The sequence below is a fragment of the Aquila chrysaetos genome, chromosome 6 (genome assembly GCF_900496995.4).
Source record: "Aquila chrysaetos chrysaetos chromosome 6, bAquChr1.4, whole genome shotgun sequence".
NCBI classification, from domain to species: Eukaryota; Metazoa; Chordata; class Aves; order Accipitriformes; family Accipitridae; genus Aquila; species Aquila chrysaetos.
The window spans coordinates 42694837-42720629 of NC_044009.1; the positions used below are offsets into that span (position 1 = coordinate 42694837).

General features: G+C 44.1%; 1 protein-coding gene across 1 annotated transcript; it reads right to left on the reverse strand.

Annotated features, from left to right (window-relative positions):
* Positions 1-1653: 1653 nt before the first annotated feature.
* On the reverse strand, positions 1654-25753 carry MUC13 (mucin 13, cell surface associated). The gene is made up of 15 exons (XM_030016517.1): positions 25546-25753; positions 22207-22263; positions 20999-21055; positions 19744-19847; positions 18582-18693; positions 16832-16951; positions 15797-15903; positions 12835-12893; positions 11271-11416; positions 9840-9965; positions 8596-8707; positions 7477-7514; positions 5131-5218; positions 3847-4054; positions 1654-2600 (listed from the first exon to the last, which is right to left on the reverse strand). Exons 1-15 carry the CDS (start codon positions 25601-25603, stop codon positions 2550-2552), a joined length of 1443 nt encoding a protein of 480 aa, XP_029872377.1. The 5' UTR covers positions 25604-25753; the 3' UTR covers positions 1654-2549.
* Between the last annotated feature and the right edge of the window lie 40 nt (positions 25754-25793).

Sequence of the window (25793 nt, forward strand, 5' to 3'; positions counted from 1 at the left end):
CTCTGCACTAAGCTGATGGAACCAGGCAATTTATCTCAATGAAAGACCATGATGCATGGGCTGTTACTCTTGATATAAAGAAATCCTTTTATTAGACTCCATGTAACCCCAAGTTTCAGTCTGCCCTACAAAGAAGGGGAGGAGGGAGTATCCAAACAAAAGCAGCCAGCTGAACGAAGTAGAATTCTACACTGAGTTTCATGACTTTTTGCCACTTGTTCTGCCTGTATCCCACCCATTTTTCAGTGTCCCACCCCATGCAAACTCCCTGGAGTGTTCTGCTGGCAGCAGAACCTTTTCCTGCTGCTGAAAAATCAGAAAGAAGGGGAAAAGGAAAGGGCTTAGCAGGGGGATTAGTGGCAGGGAGCATCTCCTTCACCCTAGGAAGGGTGGGACACACACAAGCTCAAAGAAAAAGAAGGGGGCAGCAGGCATCGGGGGGCCATACTTTAATGAAACTGTTGGGGAAGGGAGCTGGTCCCCCTTCTAGGGCTCTTCTAGCTGGAGGAAGGACGGGGCCTCTCCACCTCTTGTGCTAAGGGTAGCCACCATGCCTCGCTTTGCTCCTCATGGGCGAGTACTTTCAGAGGAAAAGTCAAGAAAATAAGACCAAATCTCTAGCATCCTTTCAATAAAGGTATCATGAATAGCTAAATCGAGCTAGCCCTGCTTGCATGGAGTAAAGGTCGCCTTGTGCATGTTGAGATGCACACAGCCAGTGTGGAGGGTGGCTAAAGCCACCAAAACCTGGCCTCCTACAGACACTTGCCAACGGCAGGTGCTGTGCAGCCAGGTGACAGCAGCAAAAGGGACAGGAGTCAACTGGAAGAAAGAAACAGTGAAAATCCATTTAGACAACAGAGAGAAAATTGCACCTTTTCTCACCAGGCTACTTCTAAACTACCACTCATTGCAGGCAGTTTGGAGAAAGCAGGGTCTATCTTCTTTTGCTAGAGAAACCACATGAGAAAGATCAGGACTGTTTAGTTCCCAGTTTTCAACTGCATAACTGGCAAGTGGGAGCTGGTTTTGATCACTGAGAGCACTGGAACAACCTGTCTGCACGCACATCCTGGTAACCCCTACAGTCACACCCTGTGTTCTCTACCACTGGCCCCCAAACTTGCCATTTAAGCTGAAAGACACTTCTGTTTTTTAGCTGTGTGACATTAGCAGACCCATATGCACAAAGCTGCAATCACAGAAAGCAGCTTGTCCAGCATTTTCAAAGGAGACCCAGCTGCACTAACTACCCAGTTCCCACTGAAAGCCATCACAGAAAATTGGTGCCAGCCTCACAGCAATAAACATTTAAGCTTCATTAAGATTTAATAATATTCCTGATCAGAACCTCTGAGTGAAAGCTGGGTGCTGATGTAACCAGTCTGTGCACACTTGGGTCTAAACTCTGCACAAGTTTTAACATAAAATAATCTCTGGAGTTGAAAAAAAAAACCCTTACACCACCAGGCAGCAACATAAGAAAGCCTTGGTACTGAGAAACAGTAATGTTTAATAGGAAAAGTTAATCTGCACATATAAAAAACAAACCACAAAATACAACATGGAATTAAATGATATTTTAAATGAACTTAACCTATAAATATATGTACATATTTGTGCATATATATGTATTTTAAATATATAAGGAAATGTTAATGCTAGTCAATAGATAATGCACACTCTGTAGAGTACCGTAAAATGTGGATTCTTTTACAGATTTATTGAGTGTATGTAAGAAATTTAAAAAAACCCAACCATAAGATCATTCAATCAGAACATAAAGAGTGCAAGAGGAAAAAAAAAAAAAGCTTGCACTTTCCACAGGAGCTGAGAATGTAAAATCAGTGTCGTTGTGCAAGATGGAGAACAACAGAGTTTATTTGAAGATGTTGTTTCTTGTCATTGTATTGGGAAGGAAGGCTGCGTAAAAGGTCAGACAAGTACCGTTGTCTCACACAATGCATATCAGTAGAGATCCAAACAAAATGCTTTCAGATAGGAAATATTGGGGGGTTGAGGAGGGGAAAAAGACTGTATCTGATACAGTAGAGAGAAACAGGTTAGGTTCTCATGAAGAACAGTTTTGATCTGTCCAAAGCCATGCAGGCTGCCTGTAGCTGAAATGGAGTGAGCACAAATACAGGCAAAGCTCTGGGTGCTGACATTTTTCAGCATCACGCATATTGCCTGGACCATCTTCCAGAAGAACTGAAAACAGCAGGGTTAAAATCCTGGTATCTTGTCTACCCTCACTCTCTTGCCAATGTACTGGCCTCCTGAAAGAAGTCTAATGTTTATTGGAGTCCGTTAGTTCTTTTAAATGTCATCTTCTTCTCCATACTCTTTCCTTCATTTTTCCCTTATTTCAGAGAGTTGTCCATGATCTCTTTCAAGCAGGGGTCTTCCTTTAGAAATCTTCAGAGAATCTGGGGTTATGGACTTTGTTGTCTTTTCTGCTGAAGTAACTGCATTGCTGAGAGGCTGTGAAACTCTTTGGTCTGACCCATGGTCGCGGTGGTCATCCATCCTTCTACCACTCTGGTCACTTAGTATCTGCTCTGCATCCTAAAGCCCTCAGACTCCCGTGATGCTTCATACTACACAGAATTTGGACAGGAAAAGAAAAGAAATAAAGAGTAGCTCTGGGTCAGAGAGCTCCTTTCTCAAAATAGTTCACCGTGTAGCACACTGCACATGATAGCCCTCTCTCTGTGACACACCAGCCCTCAAGGACAACCAAACAGGCAGATTTTCATCAGCAAGAAGCTGACATCTTTGGAAAGTTAGAAATGCAAAATCCACATGAATCTGATCAATCAACTAACTAAATAGATGTTTTTCTACTCTTAATTGGCAGCTTTTTAAAAGCGGGTTTTGTTTTTTTCAAACGTCAGGTTTCTGTGTTGCTTCTATCACAGTTTAGGCCTCAATTCTCCAAACATGTATATATTACAACTAAACAGATTTTCTTCACTAAACAGGGTAGTTTCTTGCACCGCAGAGGTGGAGCTAAAATGTCATTTAAACACAATTTGAATGGACAATGTGCTTCCTATTTACTCAATGCATGCAGAACCCAGCAAATCAATCATATCACAGTGTAGCAATTCTCAAGCCCCTGCTTCCTCCACAGCTCCCTTGCAGGGTTCAAGGATAAAACAGGCAGTTTTTTCAGAACACACCTTTCAGCTAATGACATGCCTCTGCTGAACAGGCTCCCCTGGGCTATATCAATGCAAAAGCTGTGCTAGCTTTTTCATGGCACTTTACACTTACCCCTTTGCAATGCTGCAGCGACTGCAGAGGGTCCTGCTGTGAACTAGGCATTGGCAGAGTGGGTGGGAGGACACCGACCCTCTGGGCAGCTGTGCCAGCTTAAGCTGACTGTGAATCTTGCATGAGGCTGCAACTAGGAAGTGCCAGTGCAGCACCTATTGACATTATAACCAGCTTAAAAGCAGCACAGGTTACAACAGCCTGTGATGCTTGCATGTACGCCTGTGCTGAAGGATGTGTTCGGTCAATGCGGACAAATGTCCTACAACACAGCAGACCACTGCCCAGCCAAACTGTTGCTTTGACCCTTGCTTTTCACATATCCCTCCTGTGACTCAAGGATGACTACTGGGGCTTTAGAAAGGTCTTCATAAGGTGAGTGCTGATCTCTGTATTCAGGGGAATTTTTTCAGCTGCATCTACAGTTGTTTGGTTGCCTTTGCACCACTCTGGCCTTCTAGATCAAGGGAGGATGGACAGAGTGGAGTTTAGGTTCCAACAATGTCTGTAGCCCATAACGCTACAGTTCAGGAACGCAATTCTCATAGGCCTGTGTGAAATGCTTACCAAATCTTCATAATCCCTCTCCGGAAAATGACCTCTATTTGTGGAACGCATCTCATATGGGTTGTTTGGCTGATATCCTGGGTTTCCATGGCCAGAAGTGGTCTGGACTCTGGGGAACATCATGGTCTGTCTGTCATCAGAGGTATTTGGGTTGGAATTTCCTGACTTTATCAGTCTTTTCTTCTCTGGATCTTGTTTGCGTCGGGCTCTTCAGAGGAAATGAAAGAACAAAGGAAGTTTTAAAAGACATTTTAGTGTACCTTACTGAGTAAGTCCAACTTATCGAGTTATCCACTCCCACCTTATTTTGAATGCTCAGTCCTGTTCTGAAACATGCAACAGATTTTTCTAGCATAGCTATTGCAAAACACTTGTTATCAATGATAGGGTACAAAGATTGGTGTCTCTTATCACAGGTGGGGCTAAGCTGCTAGGAGAGACAGAGGGGGACTTTGGCCTCTTTTAACTAGTTCCTAGAGTGAAGGAATTTCCTTCACCACCACTAGCTCTAACTGACTGTTCAGAGGAAGAAATGAGGCATTCATTAGGCCTGGTTAGGAAAAGTTGCCCTCATGCCTGCAGCCAAAGCTGGACACTCAAATGATGCGTTTGCATTGTTTGTGATCACAAGTCCATACACCGCACACACACACTTGGCACCAGCTTGTGCACCTGCTGGCGAGCTATGCCTGCTGTGGGCGGTCTTGTAGGCATCTTTACCTGGGCAGTGCTGAGAGCAAAGGCAGAGGAGCTGCTTGAGAATTTCTATATTTATTGTGTGGAGAGAAGTGAGGAGGTGCAACTGCAATTGGGGATTTGCCAGTACACTGGGAATAGCAAGCTTTAAAGAGATGCTTGGCTGGAAATGCTGCCTGTATTGAGCTGAAAGGAGCATGCCAGGCCTTGAGCTGAAGTGCTAGCAGGGAAAGCTGCAGAGGGTCTGAATTTGGGCCACACAGTCTTCTGATATTAGCATCCTTCATCCATCTCATCCAGGTGCCATATCAGGACTGGCTAGGGCAGGATTATAATTAATGGGTCAGATGTGTATTCTGAAGACTTGGCTAAAGCTTTCTTAGCTGAATTCACAGCAAGAGAACAAATACTTCCGGGAAGAGCACACAGGCAAAGCCAAATTCTAATGGCTACATGACTTAAATGAACTTGTCTGCCCAACTAGGCATGCAACCACATTCACAGCCCTGCCCCTCACTAAATTTCTGCTTAGCTCTCTACGTACATGCAGAAATGCAGCTTCTATTCAATTGTAAGAAATAATCTTACCTTACTGAAACAATAGAGACTGCTATCACTAAACTCAGGATAATGGCTCCAAACACTGTACCCACTATTATAAGGATGAGTTCACTATCTGGAAAAAACAAACAAACAAACAAACAAGAAACATCAATTGAAAACTCATGGTAAATATTGAAAACCAAGTCCTGTCCCTGTCCTCTTACTATGAAAGAAAGAGAGAAAGGAAGAAAGGAAGAGAGAAAGAAAGAAAGAAGAAAATATGAAAGGAAGAAATAGAAAGAAAGAAAGAAAGAAAGAAAGAAAAAGAAAGAAAGAAAGAAAGATGAAAGAAAGATGAAAGAAATATGAAAGAAGATGTTATTCATTCCCAGGCTTCTGGTGCTGTCTCAGTACAACTGTCTGTGGACACAGAAAGATGTACATTAAAGAACTGATCTGCATTAAAGACCATCTCTTCTGGATGGCTATTTTGATCCCAGCTCAGGGTCCTAATCCCATGCATTGAATGGCTTCACATAGTTATAGCTGAGGGACAGGAACAACTGGGAGGGTGTAGGGGTTGCTTAAGCTAGTATTGCTGCTAAAATAAGTAGTTAGGCATCAAATAGGCTCTTGCCATGCCCTAGGCACATAAGGCACACCAATCCGAGGTGTCTTTTATGTGGCACTATGAACACTGCATAAATATGCTATATCTGAATAAATGTTTGGCAGGGAAAATTAATTTTCACTGATCTTGCTGCAGAAACAGCATGACTAAGGGAGGAAGACATGGATTCTGTATATCTTCCTTCAACTGTGAATGGAATTGCTACTAAAACCTGGTCTTAGCTCAGCATAGCCATGGTAAGAAAAAAAAAAAAAAAGATAATTGTGTCCTGCAATGCATAATTTCAAGACAAGTGTGTGAAGAGTAAGACAGTCTCTTGAGCTACCCAACCTTACTGGTGATACCTACTTGAACATCCCAGTCTGGATTTATGAGTTTGCCATTTAATACACTGAATGCCTGTACTGGAGATACACAACATGAGACCACCAACTGTGCCATTACCAGCAGAACAATCCAGCACATTTAATCATAGGAGCATACATCGAGACAACAGGGAATATGATTAGTCGAAAGAACGTTACGCCAAACACATCTGTAAAGTATCTTTGGTTAATGCTCAGCAAACTTTTTATATCAGTACCCACTGAGTGCTGTATGGAGAAGATGAGGCTATTAATGGAGTTTATTATCAGCATGTCTCAAATTCGTGTTTCAATTCAGAATGTGTTGATTTTGTGCTGATTTAGCATTTTCATTTGCTTTATGAAAAAGGCCTTAAAATTCCCAAAACTTTCTCTAGAAAAATATGTTCCATGTGATAAAAAATATCCTTCCTGCCAAACATTTATACCTGGCAAGATTCACTGTGCTGCACTACAACTACCGTTAGCCAATCTCCAAAAATTTTAGGTAAAACCAGAAAAAACCCCTTGAAGATCTCATTGTGGCAGACACAGGTATGTTAAACGTATATTAAACATGTATAAGTTTAAGAATGCAGCAGTGCGAGACTCCGAAGGGCCACATGAGTATATAGCTTTTGCACAAATAAAGCCAAAGGAGTTGTGAGAAGTTGTCATGGTTTAACCCCATAACTGTTTGTTTTTAAGTCTGCCTTTGACTGTATTAGACATTCCAAGTTTAGGCACATGCAAACACTAGAAGGCATGAAAAATGTCCTCTCCTAATCTATATGATGGTGGAAACTGGAGAAGGTGCAGTGAACAGCTGCAAAACTGACTCAGAAAAGGGAAAAAGCTTTGGAAGGCCTCTCTGGTTAGCTTGTCCAGATGATTACAATTATGGGATAACACAGTCGGGGCCATCATCTCTTCACCAGTATACAGTACTAAATATTATGCAGTGTTTGCAAGGTAAAGCACAAACAAGAACCAGTGGTTGGATATTAAAGCAGAAATATTTCAAATGAGAGTAATCCACTGACGTTTTAATAGAGGGAGTGGTTAATTACAGGAGAAACTAATCTGTTAGTGGTGCTGAGTTCAGCATTGCACGTCTTCAGATGAGGACTAAATGTTTTTCTGTCAACTAACCTGTCTTTGACTAAAAACTACTGGGCTTAATGCAGAGGTCATTAGAGAAAATGCTACTTTCTGTCTGAACATGAGTTTCAAGGAGGATTTTTCCTTCCAGGCAACAATGGAATTTCGCTTGGTTTTTTCTAACATTTTCCTGCTATCAATACAGGATGGTGGCACCCCTAAAGACTACTACTTGTTATTTTTATATCAGTCAGATTAAACATTACCAGATATTTTTCCATTCTATAATTAAAAATCAGAAATTCTTGTACTTACTGTTCTTGCAGTTCTCCCCAGAGTAGCCCACTGGACAACTACATGAGAGAAAAAAGAAAAAAGGGGAAAGAAAGAAAAGAAAAAAAAGATAATGTCATTAAGCAGATCATCACAAAACAATAGTGTATTTCCACCTTTTATCAGCAGTTTCTCTGCAAGGTGTGTTCATTAAAGGTTTCCTCTTTAATGCTATCTTAATATCAAATTCTTTAGCTTCGTTGTTAGAGTAAAACAATGTGAGATTTTCAGAATGACTGGTCAGCTGGGCACTCAAAGTTTCAGGTTCTCAGCCTGAAAAATGTTAAAAGGGCCTAATTTCTCCAACGAACTAAACCCTACACCTCTGAGCCGCTTGGAATTGCTACCCGCTGTCTTTATCAAAAGCCTCAATATAAGGACTGGTAGCTTTTTATTTTCCTCCCATACTAGTTTCTTGTATTTAAAATATATCGACTTTACAGTAAGAAGTGTTTAGTGTGTAGAAGCAATAACTACAAAAAGAGCTGAATTAATGGATATGGGAAGTAAGGTCCCTCTGCTTATCCACTGGAGCAGAGCACAACCAGTCACTTAGCTTCACTAGCAAACAACACTGCTCTGTTCTGATCCTGAGCTGACAGAAATACCCGCAGAGAGAAAACCAAGACAAAATAACATAGGTCTGAAAGTTATCAGGAAACAGAGTCCCCACTGATATCAGTGGAAACTTTCCAGGGATTTGAGGCAAGTCTTGCTCTAATGCCTGTTGCTTACTAAATGCTTCAGCATACCAGTTCTCATGGCTCAATTACTCTGAAGGAATAGTTTATGTTTGTGTGGGCAACCCACAAAATAAGTGTGAAGTAGTTTATCCTCTTCACTGATTCACAGATGACCTTGGTTCTCCTTGACCTTCCTCTGAAGTATTATGAGTGCACACCAACGGCTAATGCCAAGCAGTTAAAAAGCCATAACTTGTGATACCATGGGAATTTGTCTACCTGCTAACCACCTTAGGCACCTCTCTGATTCACCTAGCTGCAGCCTGTTCTTCTAGACAGAGGGTGACCCCATGCTAGATGTTCTTCTTCCCTATCTTTGCCTAGAACACAGGAAGGCAAGAAAAAGCTGAGTACTCACGGTACACATTTGTCATTCTTCTTTTCAAAGTTAGGCATGCATTTGCATGTTGGAGTCCCTTTTTCCTTTGCACAGTACTTGTTTTCTTCTGCAGAACAGTCTTTACTGCAATCTGTATTTTCAGAGGGAAAAAATACAGAGTGAATTGAAGATAGCCCCCAAAACACCAACATTGGAGAAAATCTCCCTCCCCGCCCCCCTTTTTTTTATTGCACTGTAAACACACAACTTTGTTGTGCTTCAGAGCACCAGAATGGCTTTTTTAGGGCTATACCTATGTAGAACAGAAACTGAAATACAAAAGCACAAAATTAGAAGTAAATGGTCATTGTTTAAAACCATTCAGCTTCATCAGAATGGAAATCTGGCTAGGCTGCATCTTACATAGGCAAGCCATGACCTGCAGTGTGGTCTCACAGCAGAATATTTGTATTGCAACTGATCTAAAACTGGATCAGATTTAGACAGGTTAGCGGCCACAAAGGCCTTCACTGGATCACATCTCACTGGCCTTTTTTATAGCCACCTTTCATGATTTTATCATGAGTATTTGCTATATTTGTTGTTTTTCTTAAAATCTCGTATCTTAGACTTTTTTCTGTAGGGTGAAAATTTTAGTGCTCATAACTAGAAAATACAGTACATCTCAGGGCTATGGAGGATAGCTAAAAATATAAACAGAGTACTCATTAAAAGATTCAAAATGAACACGTAAATAAAACCCCAACAACTAACAGTTCCTAAAAATCACATAAATCATTCTTCCCACAAAAAGCTGTCTAAATACAGGTAATGCAATCCTAGAACTACCAATGAGGGACAGAGCTTTAACAGATAGTTGTAGTGCATCATGAGACTTCCAGTTCTGTCAGCGTCCCCCATAGCTGCCTCCAGGTAGCATGTAGAATTTATTCCCAAAATATGTCCTAGCAGAGAAGGCTGTGAATCTAGGATCCAATTTGTTCCATCCTTTACTTATTTAGGTTTCAATTCTTACCAAAAGTTTAACAATGCATTTAAAGAGTTGCCTATTCAGGCTTTAGTAGTTTATTCTACTGGAATAGAATTATGGAACCATCTAAAGTGAAACATGAGAATGTGTTTCTGTGGCTTTCTTAAAAAGACACACATTCCCTAATTTTTAGAGGTTAGCCCATTTGTGGAGCGCCCTTTTCAAAAAGGGACTGAGACAGGGAATAACCAGGTCAGCCTTTCAGGGATAGATAAAGTAATAAGGTTCTTACCTGAACAAGAACGATCATCCCATTCTGTCTTTGAGAAACTACTTTTGCATACGCATTTTGGAAACATACTTTCTACGCAGTTTGTGGTCTGAACATCACATTTAAAAGCAGCACAGTAGGTTGTAGCTTTAAAACAGAAACAGTCAGGAAGCAAACCTGAGTACTAATAATATCATTTCATAGAAAGCAGTGCACTTGCTCAGTAAATCATAAACCAATCATTTAGCAATTCAGAAAAAAAACTTGTAAGTCTTTTTTTTTGGACATCAATACTGCAGGTATTTGGATCAGCCCTTTCTTTTCCCTTGCTCTTTACCAGTTAAGGTCCTGTTTCCATCACATCTTCTGACCTTCTGTTTCTCAGCCTCTTACAACTGCCTCCAAACCTTCCTGTCCTCCAGTCCACAAGAGGGAAATTCTACCCATAAGTTCATATTCTGAACACTGACTTTCTGCCTTACCCTAAAAAAACTATAGAAAACCCCCAGCACTATTCACTTAGTTTTTCTTACAACTGAACTGTGAGGCCCAGATCCCATACAGTGCTACACAGATATAAATATTTATGGGCATGCAGCTCATTTCATGAGCAATATTAGTATGCTGTTTGCCCAGCGTGTTGCTCTTTAGATCCATGTCCTGGTGGTGGGAAAGGTTTGCAAACCTCAGTGGGTGGCATGCAGTGGAGGGATGTGATTGCACTGTGCTTTGTGAGCTCGCAGTTTTTTTCTATTTCCCCCTCACATTTAGGACCAGTACACAGGAAATGTCATGACTGAGGTGGATACAGTCACCTTCAGAGACCAAACTCAGGCTATCAGCCATGAAATGGACTCCTTTAATTATTAGCTACAACTTTTGCAAAAGCTGATTTCAAAATAGGAGCATATTTTTTTTTTAAAGAGAAAAAAGTCCATATTTTATTTAGAAAATCATTCTCCAAATATTATACTTTTACTAATGCAAGACTTTACCGGTTTAGAACAATTAATCACTTAGCTCAGTAGCTAATCAGTGAGGCCTCATTTCAATTAATTATGGAAGAAGTCTAAAGAGAGTTTCATCCTATTTTGCCAGTAAAATACTGACTTATTCTCAGAAGCAATATATATGTCTGTATATATTTGGTCCTGATTTTTCCAGCCACTTAACAATCAGCAGATTAAAATCAACATGCTATTGCTTACTTGGGAATAAGCATTTTCCTTCTCTTCTTTACATAGGAAGTAGAAAGCCTTAATAAGACAAAAAAGCCCAGCATGGAATGGTTGAGTCTTCAAAATTACCTAAGATTGAACATTCAGCTCCTTAAAATCAACAAGGCTTGTGGTCTGATGGGCTTTGCTGCACACAGAGAAGTTCTAACCAGCTTTGAAGATAGGAACCTCTGTTTCTACTGATTATTTACTCCCACAGTAAGGAATTACATACCTCTGTACTGAGAGACGTAGGGTGAATTTTCTACTGCATCAGTTCCTGCAGATGTAACTGCCTCAGTGCTTACAGTTGAGTTCTCCATAAACAGGTTTGCCACTGTTACACTCACTGGAAGAGAAGCTCTGCCTTCTTTTACAGGTCTGAAAAGTACAGATGATTGATAGCATCATTTTAAAGTCTCATATAATCCATATGGATAACAAGCTAGATGCACAGACAAGAGAAGATTTCTACCAAACCTCCCTCTCTCCCCTAGCTTCTGCCACCCCACAATGTAGGTAATTACTAAGACTCCTGAAAATTAGTTCAAATCTTGCTTAGGAATACATTAATGGCCATCTTTCCAGTAGATCCAGATGTGAATAGGTAGCTGGTAAGCACAGGCTGTTTGATTTCATGCTAACAGCGTCACTCCTTTGTGTGCTCTTGGCACGTAACTGGTATTTTTTTACTGGGCTAACCTCAAGCCGGCTGCTGTGTGGAGGACCTTATCTGTTAGACCCTAACTTTTATATGTTCACATCAGCCTGTGATGTTATACAGGCATGACATGGAGAACCCATCCTGAAGCATGGTGAGTATAATTCATGGTATGACCGCAATGAATTCAGAAGGGTCTGTTTGCAATGTAGAGGTATCTATGCTAACTGCATCCTGGCTGGGTTGGGTTCAGCTGGACAGCAATCTCCCTGGGGTGAGGTGGAGAACAGCAGTGACTACCTTGTTCTTCAGCTGAACTTCGTGCTGCTGGGATATGCACACAAATACCTTTAAGTGCTAGATTGCGGTAGTGCCTTAAGATGTTACTGTGTCCCATGTGTTTGTCACAACCGCTCTGCTGGAAGTTACTGCCCTCACAACTCTGCTAGAACAACAGTCTGCTTAAGTGCTTAATCCATGGGGTTTGCTGAAAGGGTTTACACTGCTGTGTCTGCTAGCATGCCAGGTTTTGCTTGATGTGGGTTAGGGAGCACTCACAGAGAAGCTGGCAGAGCTCTGGGGACAGTAACGTAACAGATGGGGATGGGAAGAGAGGGACATCTTACAGTGTCTGCCTAGATCAGCAAAGGACCTATGCCCGCAGCTAAAGTCACCATAGCCCATTCAATAACATCTTTGCTCAGCCTGCCATCAGGAGAGACCAGCAAATGCACAATGAGATGCAGTGGCCTTCTATAATGAGAGTGTTTCTTAAATTAAACTGGGACTCCAGGTTGGACCTGTTCATAGGAACCTCTGAGTTAACTGTTACAATTTCAGAGACATGTCAGATATCATAGGAACTGCTAGTTATAGCACAGTGCTATATCCTACGTGGTGCTAAAAGTGGGACATGCACTGTGGAGCTGTCTCAGCCATCCAAATTCACAGACATATTGGAAATCCAGGGGGTAAAAATGTCTTTAAAAATATGAAAAGAATGTCCTCCATTAGCAGGAGGCATACTGAACTGAACTCATCCCCTATCCTTTCTTAGACTGAATACTCCATGGGAAACAGATTAAAATGGGGTATGTGGGAAGCATGTACTGTGCAAAAACCAAACTGGCAAACTTACTGAATTTCCACGATGACAGTCTGTTCAAAGCCTGCTAAATATTTGAAGGCATCCTTAAACTATAAAAGAGAAATGAATTGGAGTTAAAGGCAAACAGAAACATAGACCAAAAGCATATGAACCACTGAGGCTTCAGCTGTAAAGTTTTAATCCAGAACATGCTACTATAGGCACAAATAGAGCAAGCTGATTTGTCACATCCACCATGCAAGATATTGCAGAAGAGGAGCGGTGGGGTGGTGCTGCAGAACAGGGAATATGGGAGAGCAGTGGAGGAATGGAGAGACAAGAGTTGAATGGATGTCAGGCAGTGCATTAGGGTTGACTGGCTGGATAGCTACAGATGCTCCCTTGCAGACTCATCGCTTAGAAGGGCATCTCCATGGTACCAACTGTGGTGGTGCAGCACTCCCCAGGCCGCATTGCAATGTCAGAACCAGCCAACATTGTGTTCTTTTGCAGTGACTTGGGACAATCTGGTACTTTCTTACCCTTCCTATGGTACAGTGAATCAGGATGATTAGGCACTCCCTAACCATACCTGAAACTCCTGTTGCCTGGAACTGTACCTGAAACTCCTGCTGCTTCGATCATAGCCTGCCTTGGAGGGTGCCAGAATTGCCTGACAAGAATTCTGGCCAGAATGGAAATACACTGACCAAATCATCTCGCAACCCTATAAATAGTGATCGTAAGTGAGACCCTTTGAGCTCTCTGGGATCACTGCAGGCTGTGACCCAGTATCTCCCTCTGAGTTGGGATGCCTCTCAGGGTAGATTTCACAAGGATTTTTAAGAGTATATTTCACGAGGATTTTAAGTAGTAGATGTCGTGAGGATTTCAAAGAGTAGATTTCGCAAGGATTTCTATGATCGTCTGCTGATAGATGCTGACGAAGAAGGGGTCAAATATCGTCTGCTGACAAATGTTGATGAAGGACAATGGTGACTAATTCACTACAATTAGATTTCCTGAGGTTTTAAAGATCATTTGGTACTAATAATTTACTATAATTGGCCAAGAGAGAAAAATCTTGATTATAGGTTAACCTCTATATCTGTGTGTGTGTGTTTGTGTGTGTGTGCAATTTGAGTTAGGAAACTTTGTAGTGCTGATAGCAAACTTTATTAAATCACTCTGATAATTGGCTGATATTATATACTGATAAGTATTGTTAAAAATCATATAACCTAATCTTGTGATTTACCGTAATAGTGTTAATAAATCTTAAACTGCTGCTACCTCAAAGTAATGTAGGATCCATAATCACTCATTCCCTGACAAACTGGCATAGTAATTCAATGGGAGTTTTCCTTACACTTTGTATCCCTTCTACTAGGCATAAACCGTTGTCCAAGTTGGATCTAGCTGCACCTAAGCTCCATCAGGAGTTTAGAAAGCAAGTGGGCCCATTCTGAACCTCATGACTCAATGGGAAGGTCTCCCTTACCCTTCTGCATCTCCGGTCTCTGTGTAAATCATTCTAACTCAATTCTAGTTTTATTTTACTTTGTATGTTTCTCCCATGTACTAAGTAATAGAGTGAACCTTGCTGTCAAAATTTGTAATGTCGCACTTTTACGAAGTCACATTAAGAAAATCACTTTTGCTAATATCTTTGATGGTGATTCTTTAAGTGATCTAAACCTCTCCTTTCATGACACCTACCTATGTGCAACTAGAGGGAAGAGAGAGAATTAGGCATCCTTACAGATGGCATGTGTCCCTAAGATGCAGTGAAGTGGGATCATCAGGGGTTGATCTTGTGGGGAGAAGCACAGCACTCCTGAAAGCACTGGGGACTGGATGAGGTCAGTAGAAAAGTCACTGGTCTCCCTCAGCCCGTATGAAGCAGGGAACAACTGGTGGAGGCAGCTGCCTCCAACTGCCACACAAGCAGGAGTCACCGTGAGAAAAGGATAAGATGTCTAAGTCAACTGACATGAAAGATAAACTATCCTTCTTTGTAATAAATATTATTTTCTATGCTATTTTCACTTTTGCATGCTATTGCATATCTATTCTAGTGCTGCATATCATGCCCTTCTGTAGCCATGTCATGAAAAGATGTTGGACAAAAAAATTGAGGAAAATATTTTTTAACATTCTGGAGAGGTAATTTTAGGTTATTTTCTGATAAAACATTCATAGGAAGCAATATAATAACATGAAGAATTTGATAACCATTTTTTATGAATTCTGATTAATATTTGGTAAATATTTTTTGATCAGCTGTCTGGTAGAGTTGCATACCTCTTCTTCCTTACTTTCAGAAACCAACATAAGCAAATCCACTTGTTTCAACATGGCAGTAAAAATTAAACTGTTCTTCTTATTTCTCCAGCAAATCCTTTACCAGATTTTATCTATAATCATAGAATGCTCAAAATGTGTAATATCCATTTCACTAATAGCATTAAAATACTAATCCTGGTATGCTTATGGAAGAGGCTTATTATTTAGGTATTTAGACACAGCTGGACAGCCATCCTGAAAAGTTTGTGCTGTGTGGAAACAATAATTTTCGTTAAAAAAAAAAAAAATTGCTCATTTTTACTCATACCACCGAGTATTACTGAGCCCCTAGCAAATAGCAGAGATCAGAAACTAAATGGGTTGGAAAACTTCACTCAGCCCCATGGTTTCTGGACAGGGAATGGTGAAAGATACAGAGCAATTTATGTGAGAACTTCCCAGAATAGAATTGGCACTAAAAATGCATATATTCCTTATTTCAGGTACATCACTTCAGCAAGAGCCATGCATGTACTCATCTGAGGGCAAAAATCAAGTCTTTTATGAATAGGTCTAAACTATTGTGAAGCAATCGTTGAAAGAAGTAGATTTCTCAAGTGAAACCATTCTAGGCTTCACATTAAAGGCAGCATGTATCCCCTCTGTCTGCATGACATTCAGGATAGCATTAAATAAACAGAAGAAAAACCAAAACATCGTCACTCACAAACTTTGTTGTATATTGGAACACCTCTTCATACTGCGTGGAATTTACAGTTTGAATGCTATCACTGTAAAATCCTTTCAGTTTAATGACCCCGGGGAATATTTTCCCTGGAATGAGAACAGAGAATAGTAATTAATTAGAAAGCATTCAACTAAGTCGGGTTTCACCTTAGAGTTCTCCAGCTTTCAGAGAGAGGGAAATACAATGGAGAAATCAATCAGTGCTATTTTTCATATACTGGAGGAATCAGTAGCAAACAAATATTTGCTTAATCAATCCAGTTACAATGGGGGATGTACTCTGGCTACCTGAGAAGCAGGCAGGATCCTGGGCTCAACCAAACTGGCCAAACTATGAAACTGAATAACATTAAACTGTAAGCATGGCCTGAAGCTTACAGTTTCAAAAAACTCCATCTGAGTTGTTACAGCATTTAGTGAGAAAATACCTATATTAAGGACTCCAAAGTTGCAGCCACTAAGCAGCTAACGTGGTTCACCATATCTGAAAAAGCAATTCAGTGTCTACCTGCTTCTTTGGGCTCACAAGTAAATTTGAGAATCCTGCTTGTTGCCACTTAAATAAGAAGCCCCATTGGTCACATGCTTGGCCTTCAGCGGTATCTCAGAGATGCATTTCAGCAGGACTGTGATGAGTGTTTAGCAATAGGGAAAATCAAGCCAGTTGTTCATAGGTCTTCATGAGTTTGGGCTTTTTAAAATCCTGGCCACTGATATTGATGTCAGGTTTACACTTGCATTTTTTTCTGCTTTTGACTCATTTTAATCTCCAGTACCCCTGACAGAGAACTCACCTTCTTTCCCTAGCACATAAATCTCTTTGGCTCTTACTTTTTTGTGAGATAACAATCTAGGTCATTGTAGCAGTGGCTGTCTGCAAAGCAAGGCATTATTCAGCAGTCACTTTCCCAGACTGATTATGTTTTCAGTTATGAGAACAAGGGATATGGGAAGAAAAATTCACCTGAGCAGTTATCTATGAACTAAAAATATAGATTGCCCTTCTGTAACTCACCTCTGTGACAATCCTTGTTGCTATAGTAGAATCCATATTGGCACAGGCAAGTAAAAGTGCTATATAAAGCAACACATTTAGCCAATTTTTTTCCACAAGGGTCTGGGTTGCACAAGTCCCCTGATACAAAGATGAAAGATAGTGACGTCAGGATTTCTATGAAATTGCAATAACCAGTTCATATATAAAGTAGCTCATATATTAAATAGTTCATATATACTTCTACTAAAGGACACTACCAGGTATGTTTTATAGAGCAGAGAAGCATTTAAAGAGCCCATGGCTATGTCTTGTTTGCTTAATGTCTGTATAGTAACTGTTTTCCCTACAGAGTCCAGCAGGATATCACAGTGAGGACACAGAGTAAATGCTGAAATTCATTATCTGTCATACTGAGCATTCACAGTGTAACTCTACTTAATACAACTAAAACCAAAACAAACAAACAAAGTATATTGAGGGTTCCCAAAATCAGTGAATAAGTTAGAAAAAGGCAGACTACAATAGCCTGTGTATCTTTAATACTGCACTTGTATGTACTTGCCTTATTATAATACAGTATCATGGCAGGGTCTTTTAACGCAGACACATTAATAAAATAAAGGCTCGCAAATTAATCATTATAGTATACATAGCAGCATACTCTGATATCTATTGAAGTAAGGAATTTGTTGCAGAGCTTACAGCTGTCAACAGCTGTCTTTTTTGTAGGGTATGCCCTTTGCCTGAAATGGCCACAGTTATAATTTCTCTGGGTAGCTATATATTCGGTAAGGATTTTAGAGTATGTATTTCATATCTATACATATTTCATTAGTTTATAAGTAATCAAAAGTTATATTTCAATATACATTATATATAGGATAGTAATTACAATTTTCTTATAAGTCACCAAATTCTGCTTTTCACCCTGCCTGCTTTCTTTTACTTAACTTCATAGGTATGTTCTCATAGATGAGGCAGAGATTTTCTGTTCAATGCGGAAAAACACAGTAACTCTCTTTCATCTCCCCAAAAGTAGAAAGGAAAAAACTTAATGAAATTTCATTGGCTAGAGGGCTCATCTCCAGATGTTGTGTTTCCAGAGCTCCTCATGAAGAGGAATACTTTTTCTGGAGTAAGAAATCCCAAGCACAAAGCAACAATGCCTGCAACAACATCTCCAAAACTTTCCCCTTCGAGCAAAAGCCAGCAGGGAAGAGCAGAGAGAAGTCACAGCATAGATGGGGGCTCTTTGTCCCCCCTGGAAAATCCCACTGGGGTCAGACTTTGGTGCAGCCTGCAGGATTCCTGGGAGGGAACTCTCCATGCTCCCCGGCCATGACCCCAGGCACTCAGCCCCATGCTGGTTTGTGCCCCGGCTCCCTCCCTGCCCATGCTCCAAGCAGCCACACAAACAGCTCCCTGGAGGTCCCAGTCTGTGGCTTGCCCTGGGCACCTCCTCTGCAGGGATCCTCTTGCACTCGGGACTGGTGCAGGAGGCTAAAGGCACCAAGCAGGAAAAGAGCAGCCTCTCTCTTCTAATCTTCCCCAACACTCTCCCTATTGCAGCAAAGGCCAACAAGGCAAGAGGAGGAGTGGAGAGCATTCCCAGCCTTGATCGAGGCACCTTTGTCTCCCCTGGGAGAGGAACTCGGAGGAGAATGGGAAGGGGAACTTGTCCCTGCCTGTGGGGGCTGCAGAGCTCCCTGGGACTGAGTTACTCCAATCTGTCCTCGGAAAGGGATGACTGAGGCCTTTTGTTCCTTACCTGTAGTTGTTGGGCTTGTCGTCACAGTTGTGGCGGTAGTGTTTTCAGTGCTGTTTCCTGATGAAAGGAAAGGGAGACGGTAGCACAGCTTAGTGTTGCGTGTTGGAAAAGTCTTGGGGAACTCGGTGTGCGCAGGACAACTCCGAGCAGGTAGAGTGGGGGACCTGCGTGGGGCTGAGCAGCCACAGCCCTGGGCAGCCGTGTCCTGACTTTGGGCTCTCCCTGGCCATGATGCCTCTGTAGTCTGACATGTCCATGGCCCCTTCTCCCCTAGATCCCAAGGCTTGAGCACGTGCCCCACACAGGCAGTGTATTGCCCCCAGCTCAGCTGCACTCACTGCCCACAGGCAGCTCAGCCACCGGCACACGCGTGTCTCCTTGCAGGAGAGCCCCCTCTGCCCACCCACGGTGGCACCACACGGCCAGGACCGGCTGCCAGAGCGGGTCGAGGGGTGCCATCGGACTGAGTACAGCCAGCACACCCTCTGCTGCCCCACAGAGGCCTTCTCCCCAGGATCACTCGGGTGGAAGTTTGAGGCAGCCGGTAGTTCCAGATGGTGGGCAGGCATGATGGGAACGTGGGGGTGCTGGCAGGAAGAATGCGCTCGCCCAAGCGCACCATGAAGGAAGAGGTGAGGGGTGGGCAGGCTTCCCCTCCTCGGGGTGACGCCAGCAGGAGATTTGACAAGCCTGGATGGGACCCCCAGCACCATGCCGGGACAGGGGGCTTGGCCAGGTATGGAGGATGCCTGGGAGGGAACTCTCCATGCTCCCCGGCCATGACCCCAGGCACTCAGCCCCATGCTGGTTTGTGCCCCGGCTCCCTCCCTGCCCATGCTCCAAGCAGCCACACAAACAGCTCCCTGGAGGTCCCAGTCTGTGGCTTGCCCTGGGCACCTCCTCTGCAGGGATCCTCTTGCACTCGGGACTGGTGCAGGAGGCTAAAGGCACCAAGCAGGAAAAGAGCAGCCTCTCTCTTCTAATCTTCCCCAACACTCCCCCTATTGCAGCAAAGGCCAACAAGGCAAGAGGAGGAGTGGAGAGCATTCCCAGCCTTGATCGAGGCACCTTTGTCTCCCCTGGGAGAGGAACTCGGAGGAGAATGGGAAGGGGAACTTGTCCCTGCCTGTGGGGGCTGCAGAGCTCCCTGGGACTGAGTTACTCCAATCTGTCCTCGGAAAGGGATGACTGAGGCCTTTTGTTCCTTACCTGTAGTTGTTGGGCTTGTCGTCACAGTTGTGGCGGTAGTGTTTTCAGTGCTGTTTCCTGATGAAAGGAAAGGGAGACGGTAGCACAGCTTAGTGTTGCGTGTTGGAAAAGTCTTGGGGAAATCGGTGTGCGCAGGACAACTCCGAGCAGGTAGAGTGGGGGACCTGCGTGGGGCTGAGCAGCCACAGCCCTGGGCAGCCGTGTCCTGACTTTGGGCTCTCCCTGGCCATGATGCCTCTGTAGTCTGACATGTCCATGGCCCCTTCTCCCCTAGATCCCAAGGCTTGAGCACGTGCCCCACACAGGCAGTGTATTGCCCCCAGCTCAGCTGCACTCACTGCCCACAGGCAGCTCAGCCACCGGCACACGCGTGTCTCCTTGCAGGAAAGCCCCCTCTGCCCACCCACGGTGGCACCACACGGCCAGGACTGGCTGCCAGAGCGGGTCGAGGGGTGCCATCGGACTGAGTACAGCCAGCACACCCTCTGCTGCCCCACAGAGGCCTTCTCCCCAGGATCACTCGGGTGGAAGTTTGAGGCAGCCGGTAGTTCCAGATGGTGGGCAGGCATGATGGGAACGTGGGGTGCTGGCAGGAAGAATGCGCTCGCCCAAGCGCACCATGAAGGAAGAGGTGAGGGGTGGGCAGGCTTCCCCTCCTCGGGGTGACGCCAGCAGGAGATTTGACAAGCCTGGATGGGACCCCCAGCACCATGCCGGGACAGGGGGCTTGGCCAGGTATGGAGGATGCCTGGGAGGGAACTCTCCATGCTCCCCGGCCATGACCCCAGGCACTCAGCCCCATGCTGGTTTGTGCCCCGGCTCCCTCCCTGCCCATGCTCCAAGCAGCCACACAAACAGCTCCCTGGAGGTCCCAGTCTGTGGCTTGCCCTGGGCACCTCCTCTGCAGGGATCCTCTTGCACTCGGGACTGGTGCAGGAGGCTAAAGGCACCAAGCAGGAAAAGAGCAGCCTCTCTCTTCTAATCTTCCCCAACACTCTCCCTATTGCAGCAAAGGCCAACAAGGCAAGAGGAGGAGTGGAGAGCATTCCCAGCCTTGATCGAGGCACCTTTGTCTCCCCTGGGAGAGGAACTCGGAGGAGAATGGGAAGGGGAACTTGTCCCTGCCTGTGGGGGCTGCAGAGCTCCCTGGGACTGAGTTACTCCAATCTGTCCTCGGAAAGGGATGACTGAGGCCTTTTGTTCCTTACCTGTAGTTGTTGGGCTTGTCGTCACAGTTGTGGCGGTAGTGTTTTCAGTGCTGTTTCCTGATGAAAGGAAAGGGAGATGGTAGCACAGCTTAGTGTTGCGTGTTGGAAAAGTCTTGGGGAACTCGGTGTGCGCAGGACAACTCCGAGCAGGTAGAGTGGGGGACCTGCGTGGGGCTGAGCAGCCACAGCCCTGGGCAGCCATGTCCTGACTTTGGGCTCTCCCTGGCCATGATGCCTCTGTAGTCTGACATGTCCATGGCCCCTTCTCCCCTAGATCCCAAGGCTTGAGCACGTGCCCCACACAGGCAGTGTATTGCCCCCAGCTCAGCTGCACTCACTGCCCACAGGCAGCTCAGCCACCGGCACACGCGTGTCTCCTTGCAGGAGAGCCCCCTCTGCCCACCCACGGTGGCACCACACGGCCAGGACCGGCTGCCAGAGCGGGTCGAGGGGTGCCATCGGACTGAGTACAGCCAGCACACCCTCTGCTGCCCCACAGAGGCCTTCTCCCCAGGATCACTCGGGTGGAAGTTTGAGGCAGCCGGTAGTTCCAGATGGTGGGCAGGCATGATGGGAACGTGGGGTGCTGGCAGGAAGAATGCGCTCGCCCAAGCGCACCATGAAGGAAGAGGTGAGGGGTGGGCAGGCTTCCCCTCCTCGGGGTGACGCCAGCAGGAGATTTGACAAGCCTGGATGGGACCCCCAGCACCATGCCGGGACAGGGGGCTTGGCCAGGTATGGAGGATGCCTGGGAGGGAACTCTCCATGCTCCCCGGCCATGACCCCAGGCACTCAGCCCCATGCTGGTTTGTGCCCCGGCTCCCTCCCTGCCCATGCTCCAAGCAGCCACACAAACAGCTCCTTGGAGGTCCCAGTCTGTGGCTTGCCCTGGGCACCTCCTCTGCAGGGATCCTCTTGCACTCGGGACTGGTGCAGGAGGCTAAAGGCACAAAGCAGGAAAAGAGCAGCCTCTCTCTTCTAATCTTCCCCAACACTCTCCCTATTGCAGCAAAGGCCAACAAGGCAAGAGGAGGAGTGGAGAGCATTCCCAGCCTTGATCGAGGCACCTTTGTCTCCCCTGGGAGAGGAACTCGGAGGAGAATGGGAAGGGGAACTTGTCCCTGCCTGTGGGGGCTGCAGAGCTCCCTGGGACTGAGTTACTCCAATCTGTCCTCGGAAAGGGATGACTGAGGCCTTTTGCTCCTTACCTGTAGTTGTTGGGCTTGTCGTCGCAGCTGTGGCAGTAGTGTTTTCAGTGCTGTTTCCTGATGAAAGGAAAAGGAGACGGTAGCACAGCTTAGTGTTGCGTGTTGGAAAAGTCTTGGGGAACTCGGTGTGCGCAGGACAACTCTGAGTAGGTAGAGTGGGGGACCTGCGTGGGGCTGAGCAGCCACAGCCCTGGGCAGCCATGTCCTGACTTTGGGCTCTCCGTGGCCCAATGCGTCATTGGTGTCATGTTTTCCTTCGTAGTCCTTCTTCCACTCCTTGGCATTTGGCTCCTTTACACCAACAGCAGTTTTGTACCCTTCCTGCCTTTCTTCCCTAGGCGATTGTGGCATGCTCAATTGCCAGCATACGCATGTCTCTGCAATACGGCTCCCTCCGCCTTCCCAAGGCAGGACCACACGGCCAGTGCTGTCTGCCAGAGCAGGGTTAAGGGAATCCCATTCTCTAGCACATATGCTTTAGCCTGAGAGCTAGCTGATCTCTGACTTAGTGCCAGTGTTGCCTCCTTCTCTTGGTATGTCAATTTGCTTTTTTCATCCTTTAAACAAGCAGTGCCTTTACCATTATGCATCTTCAGTAGTTGCACCGTTTTTAATTAGATTTACATGACATTTCACTCCACAGTTAACTTTTTCACAGTGGCTCTTGAGATTCTGCTCTAGACCTCAGCTAAATCCACAGAAAATACATTTGCTGCAAGATATACATATATAGATTTTTTGCAAATATGGAAGATGCTCTCAGGAGAAGCATCATTAAAAACTCTATATGGACTCTTTCAGAGCAGCAGTGGAAGAATGACTGCCTTTGCTAACACCTTCTCCTATGCTGTAACAAACTCAAGTGGACATTGGAAGAAGAGTAATTTTTATTCAAAGAATGCATATTCTGCTAAATTATCATCAGTGGTATCAAGACCCTCTTTCCAGGCCTACACTTCCATGCAGTTATGACAGTATACATTATTTTTCTCATTCTTTTCCTTCCTTGTTATAATTCTTTCTGAACTGAGAGAAACCTGGCTGATACCAGACAATAGTTGAAAAATATTTTCCTCACATTCTGCTTTCAGCATTACCTGTTGCTGTGTTTACTCTTCCAAAGTATTTTATTTATTTATTTTTAGGATGTTTATTTTGTACTTAAACTGTGTCATTCTTAACTCTTGATATAAAGAATGTTTGGATATTTTTTTTTGGCTAGAAGTAATGAGAACAAATAATAAAACAGCCTTGCTGATAAATATGTGATACTGACAAATGGCCAGTTTGGATCATACGATCTAACTTTAATCTGAAATAGTTAATATATGAGTCAGGAATAAATGTATTTACTCTGAGTTAATGCTGCTGCAATCATAATTTAATCTAAGTCATTAACAGCACGCAGCTGGACAACTAACGTATTTGTGGCTAAAATCCTTGGAACTAACACACTCTTATAGCTGGTATATTAAAAAAAATATTGCAAATCTCAACAGACATTTGAAAAATAGACTCCACTTTTCAAAAGCTTTGTAGAGCTTTGAAAATCCAAAGTGAGGCAAATTTTACACAATTTTTTCTTCTGATCAATAAAGCCGACACAGAAAAGGCATATCAAAAACACAATGCCTGAAGTAATCCGTTAGTCTCCTATAGGTGAAGGGGAAACATGAGCAATTGTGCCAGTTCTCTGCCAAGTCTTCCGCCTCCACTGGTCATCAAGTCCTATAGGCAGCATTATTTGCTCCCCAGTCAATGTAAAGAAATGTACATTTTTCCTATAACCATGATAACATGAATCTATGCTGGCCACAGGCCATGGTTTTGGAGCATTGTTTAGACTGCCTTCTCAAAATAGATGTTGGGGCAGTAACCGCTTACAGAGCTAGTCCTTAGTCTACAACAACTGTTAGCCTTGTAGAGGCTCTGGCTAACAGTCATCCAGGAGTATCCTTTGGACTCAGGAAGAATTGCGTCCGTGGTGACAGCAGAGCACATGAGCTGCAATTGAACATGGCTGACAGGCTTGTCAAAGGTAACCTGAGCAAAGGTGGCTATTTTATGGCTCTGTCTGCCTAGGCCCAGCCTTCTGTGTAAGGAAACAGAATGTGCTAATAGACTTAGGTGTTTATTATAGAGATAAAGAAATGGATGCTACGACTGAGGTTATGGAATAACAGAGACATCTGGCTGCTGAGCAGGGCAGGGCCTTTGCCAGTACTATTCAAACAGACACATCCTGCAAACCTTTTACAATGTTTACTTAGAATGAAAAAGGTTTCTGGGCAGGCCCATCCTGATGCAAAGTCTGTTCAAGTAAGTGAAAGACTCACGTTGCTTTCAGGAGCTCTTGGGTCAAGATTTTTCACATCTTGCTGTTTCCCACAAGCCTCCAAACAGAAAACTAACCAACTGACAATCTTGAAGACTTCTATGCTTATAATTTATACCTAAAAATTGGTCTGTAGCATGTTGTAGGTGTTGCTGGAAATGCGTATGTTCACTCACAGTAGTCAACAGAGACCCACAACCATCTGTCACCAGTTGCAAGCTCAACACCATCAGTGAAGGTCTTCATTTGGCTCATATCTCTGTAATTTGATCTGCATTATTAGCTGGGAGTTTCCGTCCTCTCACAGCTTCAAGTTGCCACAAAACTCTTCATATAGTTGCCTTAAGTCTACTTCTGCTAAAGCCTTCACTCCCTTGTATGTGTCACTGAATATCAGGGACAGGACAGTTTGGGCAGAGGCTCTGGCCCACAACTACCGAATTTGTCACAATGAAGAAAAAGTAGTAAGTGGCTTAAGGAATGACACCTGCTCTTCAGTTTGAATAGACCACGGTGCAACTCTCTGCCACCCAAGTTGGTGGTGAAGTTCCCATTAATTTCAACAGGAGGGAACAAATGGTCTGTGAGCTAGCTCAGGCGGCACTGCTTTCCAGACTGATTGGTTAAGGAGCCTCCAGACGGAAGGCCAGTGGCAGCACTCCTTTCCCTGGGTACTGGGGTGGAACAGTCGCACCTTTTGTTATGACTGTAATAGAGCTTGAATTACCTGGCTTTAGCACGCAGGTCCCCAAAACTGCTCTTGGAATAGGCTAAATTAAGTTAATCACAAGCACCAGTGATTTTGCATTGTTCTGTGAACAGGGAAAACGGTTGGCTTGCAGTGACATTTTTCATCGTTAAGTAACCAAAATCTAGACATGCTGAGTTGTGTATTGCCACTGACCTCCAGCCTCTCAGCAGCTGCTGAAAGTACTAAGTGATCCATTCACTGCCACAGAATAGCTGCCCTGATAAATCCCAAAACAGAAGATAGTGTTTCTTACCTTCCGAAAGGCTCAACACCAGGATGGGCACCACAGCGAGGAATACGCAGCGTCTCATTGCCGCTTCTGTCGCTGCTGCTACTTGCTGCTAAACCTAAGAGAAAGTGCTTTTCTCTTCTGGTGTCAGCCTATTTAAGGTCCCAGCCACAGGTAGAGAGTTCAGCCCTGAGCTGACGTCATGGTGGCAAGCAGCAAATGATAGATCCAAGCTGTGTTTTTTCTTCCTCCTTGGGCTGGGAGATTTCTGA